The sequence below is a fragment of the Anopheles coustani genome, chromosome 2 (assembly GCF_943734705.1).
Source record: "Anopheles coustani chromosome 2, idAnoCousDA_361_x.2, whole genome shotgun sequence".
NCBI classification, from domain to species: domain Eukaryota; kingdom Metazoa; phylum Arthropoda; class Insecta; order Diptera; family Culicidae; genus Anopheles; species Anopheles coustani.
Genome location: NC_071289.1, coordinates 86,809,549 through 86,821,698, shown reverse-complemented (window position 1 = coordinate 86,821,698; position 12,150 = coordinate 86,809,549). Strand labels below are relative to the sequence as shown.

The window sequence follows — 12,150 nt, the reverse complement described above, 5'->3', positions numbered from 1 at the left end:
AGTCATGTATCCAAGCGGAACTGTGGCCTCTTACCATCAGGTAATTCCGGGGTAAACTCGTACCGTTCAATAGCAATCTTTTTAAGGACTTTCATCCTGAGCCGGGGGTGTTTTTTCTCGGCTCCAATAACTGGGAGGATGTACCTTGGGAGTTGGAAGGAAATTGAAACTTTACTCGAATCATCACGAGCATCGGTTGATTAGGTCACGAAAACGATGCCAAATTCGACGAAATTGGGTAAGTTGTTGCCGAAGGGATGATGTGGTTCCAGAAACGCTCAGCCTGATCGATAAAATGATTCGGTGTAAAAACGGAATTGTTTCCCTTTCGTTACCATCGCAACAGAAAAGAGATTTAAACAAATTCATTTTCGGGTTTTGTTTTTGACCCGAAAAAATACTGTGTTTGTAATATCAAGTAGTAAAAAGAGGGAAAAATTGAATATCTTTTTTAGAAGTGTTTATTCACGTTTTTCATGAATCTGCTTTCGATGTAAAGAATGCACCGAATACAGACGTGATATTCTTGGGCAACGCGGAACGACTTTGTTACTTTTTCCCAATGATTCTTGCAATAAATCTTCAAACTTTTCTCGGGCGCGAACCTGCCAGAAACTTTTGACCGTTACTTGCTCTTCGGTGGTTGATCGGTGAAGGCAGAAAGTAAGAGCACACAAACGTCTTACTTTGCAGCGACCTTTCACTGAGGACGGGTAATTAATCATTTGGTAAGAAAACAGTGCAACAGTCGCTGCAAATAGAAATCGTGCAAGATGTGGGCCCAACTATCGACCTCTGGTGAAAGTTTTGTGCATTCGAAGTTTTGTCTATTTGTCTACTATGGTTGTTTTTCTTTTGAAAAACATTGGAAGATGTTGGCGAAATTTTGAGATTAAAAGCATGGTAAAAATTACTAAGCATTTCAGTCTAGCATTAATTTATTTCTTAATGTTCTACCAATTGAAGTATCAATTGCAAAACTTATTAACAGTACGTGCGTTGTTGGATGATGTTGGAACATGAAAAATGCTTCCTTTAAATGGAATTGTTTAATTATTTCTGAGAAATAGAAAACCGTTCGTAGCATATTTCCTCCAAACGATGCGATCCGATCCAAGCTCAAATTTCTAGAGACGATAAAAAAGCTTTCAAGAAAATGGAATCCCTCTTCCGGTTCACCACCATTCGATCGATGATGGTTTCCTAAAACTCGAAACGATTCATTCCATCACAACATGCCGAATCAAAGGAAATGAGAAGAAACGGATGCCTTCCCTTTGGGCGTTTGTAGGATATTTCTCCACGAGTTTTATTATTAATTTTTCTTCTACGCTCGTCCGCGAGCGTGCGGTCAAATGTCGTTACAGCTTTCCACGTCTATACCAATGGTTCCGAGCGCCAGGCGGAGGAGGTCTTGTCGGTGAAATACGAGGACGGACGGTGGTCGAAGCCGTACTACGACTGCGGAGGCGGCAATATCTGGATGCTGACGTACACGGTGCCCTTCTTTGGCTACGAGAATGGAACGTACTTTTTCAAGTAAGTCGATGACAAATGATCATATATTTTTTCCTTTTATTTGTCACTTTCCCTAGAAGCACAAATACTGGTTTAATAAAAACAACGCGCGGTTAGAGACGAAAAACAAGCAATAGAGTAGGACCAAGCTATAGAGCCAAACAATAATATGATGGAAACAAAACTACTTTTACCTATATAATTCCTAAAGAAAGATAAAATAATACGATAGCCAAACCAATTAGCTCCCCAAATAACAAATTTGCACAATTATTTGCACTGGTAGCGATGTATGCTTCCGACGTACAGCAATTATAGCAACGCGGCCTGTTTCACAAGCTCACTGTCGTGGGCTAAATTCCCGGAAACGACAAGCCATTATTAATTGGGGCCGGATTGCACATAATTGTCGAGCTTTCAATTTCGACCACTCGTCGATTGGTGCGTTGCATCCAGTAGAAGCAAAATACTACGCCTCCAATGACTTTCCGCAAAATACCGGTTTGCCGGAATCAGCAGGACTCGTGTGTTTTGGCATTTATGGCAGAAATATTTGTACCGATAATGAGGCATCGATGGCAGGCCGTCGTGCTTGGCTATGTTCACCGATGGCTTGTGCTGCTTTCATCTCTTACCGACAGCAAGTTCTAGCTGTACGAGGGCACAAAAGCACACCTCGCAGCCCGGCTGGATCCAATTTGATGACGAATTGTTCGGAAAGGAAGAAAAATCGGTTCCATTTTGGGGAAAAGGTACAAATCGAGCTGAGCAACAATGCATTAAATGGAGAGAAATCGGAAGGGTCATCTGCGCGGGGTAGATCATGTTGCTGAAACGGAGCCAACTGGTGTCCGCGATGGTCCGTTATTTTCCGTTCCTATTGTTCGGGTTCAGCTTTCCCGAACAGCTTTTTCGGGAATCCCAACCGGGAAGCGCACACTCCACGCGTCACGAAACTCGAAATGAAGCGTGCTGATGCAGGATCACGGAAACACAATGCAACGAAACTTCCTGAAAAAACTCCATAGGTCGCTTGTTCTAGGAAAAAAACCGATCGGTTTTGTGTTCTCTGGAAACGCCTAAGAAGCATGACTATTCTCTTCCAGAGCCCTCAAATGACCAGGATCGGTGTGGTGTAGCTTACTTGTGGTCAGGCATCATCGACCGTACGATGTGCTGCTACCGTAATGGGATTTGATTGAACGAGCTTTTACTCTCCTCAATCTTCGCTGTCTACAAGCCCACCTTCAGGAAAAAAGTGGGACGGATAGACCTGAGGCACAATTGATGGTGAAAATTAGGAATAGAATTTGGCTTCCCAAGGTGGAGCATTGAAATGAAAAAGGCGGTATCGACTTTTCGAACACGAAGCTAATAAAAACGACCATGACTCCGTCACACTTTTGTGGTTTTGGTTTGAGGGATCTCCCAAATACATCAGTGCCCACCTACATCACCATCCCTTCCAGTGGCAAGGACGTGCCACGCAAGTGAAAATTGATTGCGGTAATTTCGGTTCGCCTATTCGGCGTCCGAAACAACGAGACTTCGTTTTTCTTTGCGCTCTTCACGACGGACGCCGGTAATCCTGGCTAATGGCCGACTTGTTGCGATTCTGGGGATGTCCTAGGCATGGAACCAACAGGCTTTACGATTGATGTTACAGTACTTTATCGTTCGGTCCGCCAGTTCGGCTCTCGAACGCCCTTGAGTTTTAGGCACAATCTGAAGCACAAACGAAAAATGTTCGTGGACTTCGTTAGTACGTCAAGTATCGTAAATCACTCATCGTTACATCATTGACCAATTAATTTGAGCTGTCTTTTTTGCTTTCTTTCAAAGTTTACGGAAGAGTCTGAGAGAAATCTGAAGAAGGAAGCTTACCTTCTCAACAAGTAGCATTAATGAGAACCATGTAGTGTGGAGTTTGTCGAGGATTAAAACGAGTCTATGTGTACCAGTTCTCTACCGGCCGATTATACTCTGGCTCTTGAACATCATGCCAAAACGACGATTCAATGGGATAGATATATCCTGTTGTCGTCGAAAAAGGACTCAGAAGAATCTCGACATCTCGAGCAGGATTGTTTCCATCGAACCATGTTCAATCAACTAGCATGCACTACAACTTCCACCCCGGTTCTGTGACGCTCTTCATCGTGTTGGTTTGGGTTTTGTCTGCAGGGGACAATAATTAACATCGGTCTGTAACTCTTTGCTGTTGGGGGCGTGCGGTAATCCGCTTATCTTTAATTTTCTTCCAACGTATCATAAATCCTGCCCACGATGCGATTAACAAAAGCGCTCCCAAAAGAGCTCTTTTCGATATATGCGTAGCACGTCTGCGTGCTCGTTTTGCTTTCAGCATGCCTATTGATGTTCATAAAGAACAAGAACGAATTATTCGAAACAAGGGTATTTTAACAATATTCCTAAATCAAAAGGACCCTTTTCAACGAGCAATTACATGACCTATCATTAATCAAGGACCTTATCGAGACGATCGATCTTTGATTCATCGCGAAAAGGCAACCTCAAAGTAGGCGTAGGAGCAAACCTGTTGTTGACTCGAGCGTCCCGTCGAACACTGATTATGATTCTCCATATCGACTCACACGCGATGCTCCGTCATTGATTCCCCTGGAGACTAATTATTTGATGATAATTAATAGTTTAAGAAATGGAGAGGAAAATCGATCCATTTCCTTCGGTTGTTCGATCGTAATCACCGGTTGTTAGCCGTTATCGATTGAAAGTTGGTCCTTTTCAAGCTCGCGAACTCATAATGATTAATCGTCTGTGGACAGAACGGAAATGTTTCGCTGCTTGCGGAATTCGCTGTAATCAAGCGGTATCTTTTATTGGGAAACTTTTTGCAAACGTGGATTCCCGAATATCGGGAAAAGAAGTAGAAATGATATGCTACTCCAATTTCGAGGCGTCGCTTAAAGTGCTATTTCGGTTTGGTGAAATGTTCGTTCTGTGCTTTATTGAGGCAGTCAAAGAGTAGGTTTCAAATAATTTTCGACGCTGATCAACATTGCTTTATGTTTCGTTTACCCTTCCTTTGTCGTTCAAATTTTCGTTTGATTTTAAAGAACGCAGATTAAAAAAATAATAAGTTTAGTCAATGTCCTACGTATCGTCAGTGCTACAACTAATTGAATTAGAAAATACAATAAAAGAAATGAAACGCATCAACTATGGCCTCCAAATGTGTTTCTTCCGGTTAAATGAGGCTCGGAAAATGAAACAAAAGTGCTGAACCGAGCAATAACGCTAACGATAACGCCTACAGTCCCATCGATGGTTCGACTTATCGCTATCTTTATTGGCGCAAGAAAATAGAAATAGAAGATCGACTAAATAGCAAGCGCACAAAGTTGTCAGCCGTCTGTTGGTGGAGCTTCTGGTTAGATTCGCAGAAAAACCAGCACCCGTTCTGGTGGCTTCGGGGGCGGAAAACTTCCATCCGGACCAGTTCCCGCACGAGATTACTTTCACTTATTAACAGACTTCCGTGTCTCGTGGGGAAAGTCCGCCCGTTTTCCTTTCACTGTGCCGCTTCCTCTCATCTTCCACGCTCGACCAAACTTATCCTTACACTCTTGCCCATGATGATGGAACGGCTCGTCTACCCTTCATCCTTCTACCCCGCGGCCCACAGCCAATTTGATGTTCAATTAAAAATCAATGAGCGACAACTTAATAGGATTACTTTCTGCCGGAATCGTCAGCAGACAACGCCATTCACAACAGTTTCATCACTTCCTTTTAGGGTGATGTCGGTTGCTGTGTCTTCGAGGCCCCGCTTCTCAGCTTTGCACTGTTGTTTCTGCACTGCCCCCTTCTCTTCTGTTTTCCCTTTCATCAGATTAAACTTTAGCGATTGACAGCTGAGCAAAGCGCCCACACCAAACGCCAAACACGAGCCAATTGTGATGTTGACCAACGCCCTTGTGAAGAAGCAGACGGGTAGGACGTTTTTCCGCTCCGGGAGTTTCCGTCTAGTTTTTCTTTGTGGATTTCTTTCAACACTGCGGCTTATTAAGGAGAGTGGCGGCCAGAGCCACGTGGTGCTTGTCTTATCGGTTAGCTCAACTGTGGCGGAGAAGAAGTTTGGCCAATCATTAGCATTGCAAATACAAAGATCGATTATTTAACATAGCCCGATTAAGATGGTGGATGGAGCTGGAGCCGTCTGTCTGGTTGGTATCATTTGAACGTTTATAAATCTATATTCAATCATTCAAGAAGGTTACGGCGTCAACTGACTTTTTATTTTAAGAGTTTTTAGCTTAATAAATTTTAATTTGAGGATATTGCAATTGAACGATATCTCGAATAGATATCGATTTAAAGTGAGTCAACATTGGTTTTGGGGGGCAAACAGCGCTCGCGAAGACAAAAACTGCTAAAGAGCAAATGTCGGGATGAAACTATCGTCGTTTATCGAAGAGTAAAAAATGCATTCATAACTTTATTAAGATGGTAAAATTGAATAATGAGCTTAAAAAAGCGAAATGGAAGACCAAAACTATATTGTTCAATGGAGACGCCAAGTACTTTTTGATTGCGATGGAGACGCCCGGTACTTCTCCTAAATGTACATCGAAAGAGTGCGATGGAGACGCCCGGTACTTCTCCTAAATGTACATCGAAAGTGTGGGGAGAAGAGAGAGGCTGTTTTACGGTTGATCAATACGTTCATGTTTTGAGATGTAAACCAAGTAATACCATATGAAAAAAAAAAACCAAGAACGATATACAAAAACAAAAATATTTTATATTTTAATATCTTGTCTACCGCGTACAGTTATTCATTTTTGTTTCATTCCATCTTGCAGGTGTTAACGGAGTCGTACAGATGCTAAGTGACACCATAGGACGCCTCAAAACCGGGAACGCGTTCGGTGGTGATGCTTCCAAAGCCGTGTTATACAACCCTGTTTTATCATTTCGATTGTAGTTCCTAGGAACCGATAACTTGTTTCATTGATATATGAATACGGTTACAGGAAGAAGGACCGACAGCGCTATGAAAGGCAAGGAAGGACAAAAAGGTTGTAATAGGCGTAAAGGAACTGTGAACTTAGAACTGTGATAGAAAAAAATATGCTTATTCACGGATTATCATAAGAAAACTCTAACGGTGTCAAACACCTAATGTTAAAAAGTTTTTTATTTGAAATTGTGTCTATTACAATATAGCCTCTTTCGGTAGAGGTTAAAAAGATTTGCATTTTAAAAGAATAAAAAATATCGAGCAGTATCGACGAAATGTAAAGAGATACAAGTGCCTAAATGAACGGATTATTCTATGTCATATAAAAAGAACTGAACACACAGGATTTGAACTAATGAAATAAAAGATCTAACTTTCTTTCAATTTGAAGGGTTAGGAATTTACACGTGTGTTTCTCTGTCGTATTATGTATAAGGAATATCACATTAATGAAAACGTGAACCAGGTAAGTAACGAAGCGTACCGGATTAAATTCACACTTGTCAAGGAACCAAACGTGATGCGGCTTATCGGACTTTACCTTAAGAATACTTCAGCCTACGGATTTGAGCATGCATTTAATGCTGGTGGAGGTTCTGGTACGGACATTGAACGTATTACGGAGGATTCCTCTAATGGATTCATAAAGGCGGCACAAGTTTCCATGGAAAGATTTCCCGTTACTATGCACTACTGTGCAGCAACAATTCGTTGACTTTTTTGGCCCTCGAATCATGGCTCGTGTGCCGCGTGGTTGCATTTTCCAATTTGTTTATCACGCGGTATGCATTCCTTCCGATCGCATCGAGTAGTACCACCGGCTCCCACCAAAGGCCCTGTCCTTCGGTATCGATTGCACTCGCTGCACAAACCGTTGACAATGATTTAGTGCTGCTGAATTTCGGCCAATGCAACCGTAAACACCCACCCACACTGTTCCCCCTGGCCATGCGCAACCGGGCGCTCCGGTCAGGAAAGAGTAAATGCTATAAATTTTGTCCAGCTTCCAACGGGCGAATGCTTGCGAATGTGCTTACGAGTGGCGAGGTATTGCTGCACAATTTAGACGCTTATTTGCAGTCGAACACTGCTAGCCCAGCGGTCAGTGTGGGTATACTTCCGGGCACGGGAAAACTGGCCCCAGGTGTTACCGGCCGATCGCATCCAAATTACTACGGCAAAAGTTTACTTATCGGCTCAGCATCGTCGTCGTCCTCGTCGGTAACACTTTCGGGTACAGGCGGTGGAAACCGGCAAAAGGTTAAAATTGAACGTCAAATGGATGCCATCCATTCGGAGGTAAGCAGGTGAAAATGGACCCCCATACTATGGCCCTTTCAGTTTATTCCGTGTTTTTTGCGTATAATTAATTGCATCCTCTAATTATGTTTCGAGAAGTATGGTTGCGCTAATTGTTTTCGTTCCCTATTGCCAGGCGTCCTGGCCTCGCTAGCTAAAATATCCGGACAAAGTTGGGAAGATAAACTAGAACCCCTTTTTTAAATTCAATTTTGTATCCGTTCTCTCCATTAGATAGCAAAAACGTTACCGAAGGAACGGCTTCTTCCGATCGTGAAGGAATATGGCGAATATCCGGCAAAACACCGGCCAACCATCTGGCGCACTCTACTGGAGCTGCCATCCGATGCAGAAAGCTTCGGTGCGCTATTGCAACGGGGCCACCATCCATGCGTCGCCAGTCTCGACGAACGACGGTTCCCTTCGCAGGATTCGCGCACGGTTCGGAATGTGAAAAAAATCGTATCCTGTCTGGCCCACTGGTGCCCCGTGTTTGGGCTTATCGATTACCTGCCATACTTTGTATTCCCGTTCGTGCGCCAGCATCCCAACGATGCCCTTGTGGCTTTCGGAACCGTCGCCACGGTTCTGCTGAATCAATGTCAGCTGTGGTTCGAGTTCGCCCCGTTGGAACCGTGGAACTACTTGGCGATGGTCGAAAACGTGCTGGCCGAGTTCGAACCCCGGCTGATGAGTTTCTACCGCAGCCACAGTATTGCATCCCGGGCCTATACGTTGCCCCTGATGGAGACGGCCTTCTCCCGGTGCTTCTTGGCCGACCGATGGGCCTGCCTGTGGGATCATGTGCTCTCGAACAAACCGTACTTTCCGGTGTTCCTAATTGCGGCCTACAACGCCGTCCATCGTGGTGCTCTCATGGGCACTTGCAACGGCACGGGGACCGGAACGCCATCGACGAATGAGGAATCCATCACCAACTTCTTCCATCAATCGTCTTCGGTTGACGTGCGACGCGTTGTACGGCGTGCGTACGATCTAATGGAACGCTGCCCCGATGCCATCCATCCGAGGAATTACTTTAAATCATTCGTCCCTCTCAGCGGTGAGCGGAGGATGCTTGAGGAAAGCGATGGCCGTAGCCGAGCTCCCTACCCTTGCGCGGCGATGCAGAGAGAAACGCTCATCGACGGTGGAACTTCTGGGCGTACGGTTTACCACAGTGCAGGTAATAATGCTATCGATTTCACACGACCGAGACGCGAGACTCCCTCATCTGAGGGTGGAACATCGGTGGACGTGTATTGGCCTTCGTCCAGCGCGACCGAGGGATACGTGAACTTTTGCAACTTTCCGAAAGCTCTCACCGATGTCCGGTGTACCGAGACGAATGCGCTACAGGCGGAGCATCGGCGGCTGGAGGCGAAAATCATCGAACTGGAAAAGCTCGAACACTCTCTCAAGGATCGTATGGTGAATAATCTGATTCGGCAGGAGCACGAGGAGCGCGTCAAGAGTAAGTTAACGGATAATTGCAGCACTGGAGGGTCGAAGTTTCTTGTACTCGTTCATATGAGTTCCAGTATTTCTTTTTTGTGTGGCGTTATGGGAAAGTCGAATCAATCTGTAGGCACAGATTGAATGTGACATAGCGGGCAGAAAATAGATCGTTGGCAATCCTCTTATGATGTGTCACTTGTCCTTTTTAGTATCCATCAACGGACCAATCAGCGGTTCACTCAGCCTGTTTGCTAGCGGTAGAGTGCTCTTGTATCGCAAGGCCGCTGGCTACTTTTTAATGGTATTAAATTGGGGTTGGCGAAGTACTTTTTAAAATGGAACCACCTAATGTGACTCCCGTATGCGCGATGGCATGAAATAAGAGGCTTATTGAGAGTGTGTTTGGCTATGGAGTCATGCATTGCACTCTGTGCTCTAAAAAAGTTGGTTGCACTTTTGTTTATTGTAGTTTTTGTAACATGGGAAACAGCGATCATTTCGAAGCTTTATTTTTCTCATACACCGTTGAGGTTTTATAACATGTTTAAAATTGTTTACGTATTTTAGATAGTTAGATAGTAGTAGTAGAAATACTTAGTTTAGTACAGCAGTGTTGGGCATGACCTTTAATTTTGTTACTTTCTAATGATTATTCACTTGAAATTTAAAATTTCTTGTGAAATACATACTGTTATTAAACATACCACAGGGATACAAGATACATAAGAAACCTTTTTTCCTCCCACCAACCACCCGCAGAAGTGGAGCAAAACTTTGAGGAGGCCATCAGCCGGGAGGAAGAACGGATCGAAATGCAACGGAAATTATTGCTGCTGCACCGGAAGCAGCTTCGCGAGCGGGAGAGTGAACTATCGCTCGATCTAAACAATGCCAATCTTATCAACGATGCCACGGTTCGTGAACGTGAGCTAGAAGGTTTGCTTAAGAAGCTCCAGCGGGAGGTAAGTAAAGATAGAAGAAATTGTTGAATATGACAGAATGTTTGTAGGTCCTAAGAAGTATTGTGAACGAATGCGTGGATGGGTACGGTTTTAAAATTGAATTTTCATTCATTTCCTTTCGGTGCGCTTCGTTCGGGTTGATCGCCGTTTTTCGATTCCGGATGCATTTCGTTCGCTGAACCCTGTTCTGTTTCGGTTATTAGCGACAACGCGAGGAGACGGATTTGCTGTTCGCTGAGGAGGACATCAAGTTGAAGGAGCTGGAATTGCTGGCTCGCTATCGGAGCGAAACGGTGCCGCCGCCGGCATTGGGGAGTGCGACTTCCGATGGGTATCGTCGATCGGACCATCCACGCTACCAGCAGGCCCTGGATCAGTTGGCTGTGCAGAAACAGAAGCTCTACGACGAAATCGATCGGGTAAGGGGTCGTATCGAGGAGCCTACTTTGTTAGGGTGTGCTTATTAGTTTCCGATAACTGATCGTTATAAGACAGTGTTGTAAATCTTTGTTCAAAAGAAGAATAAAACTACGGTTTCTTTTGGTGTTGTTTTAGACATATTATTCCCTAGGGATGCCCACTGGAAGCAATGAGTATACATACCGTACGGTAACGGAGCTCCGGAAAGTGGCATCGGTGGCCAGCAACGAACGATATCCATCGAAGGTGCGCAATCATCCAGTAAAGCTGCAACAAACTGCGGAATTACGTCCAATACACGCCGTCACCAGTCAGGTCAAGGTTTGTAAGTTACGCTCGGAACTATGAGGTGTTCTACCAAGATTTTCTTTACTTCTCATTCTGACTCTAGCTCTACGAAGATGCGATCCAGCATATGGAAGAACAAGTGAAGGTTTTGCAACGATTGAAAAATGATTCTGTAAGGACAAAATGAAAATGACTTTCTAACTTAACCATCTAAATATTGAACCATAGAAAATATATTTTTCGTATTGATTGAACAGTTTCATTCGGTTCTTTTTTCTTATAGATTGAAACAAACTTTTCTAATAAAAAACGTTTTATTGGATAGCTTTATCCGGTGAAGCATTGTTCCACCCACTAGCTCTTCCCGAGACGTTAACGATATCCAGTTCCAGATGATGTGATCGTTGGGCTTCTTCCAGCCTGTAACTCACATGATATCAAGAAACGAACACTGGGTGCACGGAAAACAATGAAAAATGCAATGCAATTCCAGCCAATGGCTCACTGTCTGACTGCAAGTATTATGTAACTCATATTTCATCGTTTTCCCGCTTGCTGGTGGCAGATCCTTCGCCCATACGGATAAGCTCACAAGAGAGTGGCGAAGGTGGCCTGAGAAAACGGAATCTGGAACCGGTTGGACAAAGCATGTGCTGCGAATGAGGTTGCGCAGTGAATGTATCATCCAACAATAGAGATTTATTGCACGCCGAGTTCGAATGGTCCATGATCTGGTCCATATTCCCGTCGTTGCGCTTTCGGTGTTACTGGTGCAGTCAGACGATTGGTTTGACTTTTACTCCCGGAACCCGAGTTAGTGTGTGTTTTTTCCTTGTTCTTTTTCCCCAATCCATTTTTTCCCATCACGCTGGTCAATGGATGTACCGAAGGTGACATTTACCATTACGACTATGCGGAGCAGCCGTTTTATAGTTTCAGCTGGAGTTTCAGTGACTTTCCTGCGATATTTTTCCTTCAGTTTTTCTTTCCTTCTTTGAAAGTCAAACTGTGTTTTCCTCCCATCTTTTTCTGTCTTCGTGCGGTGATTTTCAGAAATAAATCCTTGCACACGATTTGCTCACCCCGGGGTGGTAAATGGTTGAAATATTTGCATCACATTTCAGCTGATGATTTATACCTTCCCCGTGGATGAAGAAACTGGCCCAAGCTGTCCGTAATGTTCGTAGAATTTGTCATCAA

At 44.0% G+C, this 12,150-nt stretch overlaps 1 protein-coding gene across 1 annotated transcript; it reads left to right on the top strand.

Moving 5' to 3' along the window:
* The first annotated feature begins 6,950 nt into the window (after nucleotides 1–6,950).
* LOC131265231 (TBC1 domain family member 31-like) lies at nucleotides 6,951–11,200 on the top strand. The gene is made up of 7 exons (XM_058267492.1): nucleotides 6,951–6,989; nucleotides 7,604–7,822; nucleotides 8,057–9,296; nucleotides 10,040–10,242; nucleotides 10,446–10,661; nucleotides 10,798–10,983; nucleotides 11,054–11,200. The coding sequence occupies exons 1-7, from the start codon at nucleotides 6,951–6,953 to the stop codon at nucleotides 11,135–11,137; spliced, it is 2,187 nt and encodes a 728-aa protein (XP_058123475.1). The 3' UTR covers nucleotides 11,138–11,200.
* Nucleotides 11,201–12,150: the final 950 nt, after the last annotated feature.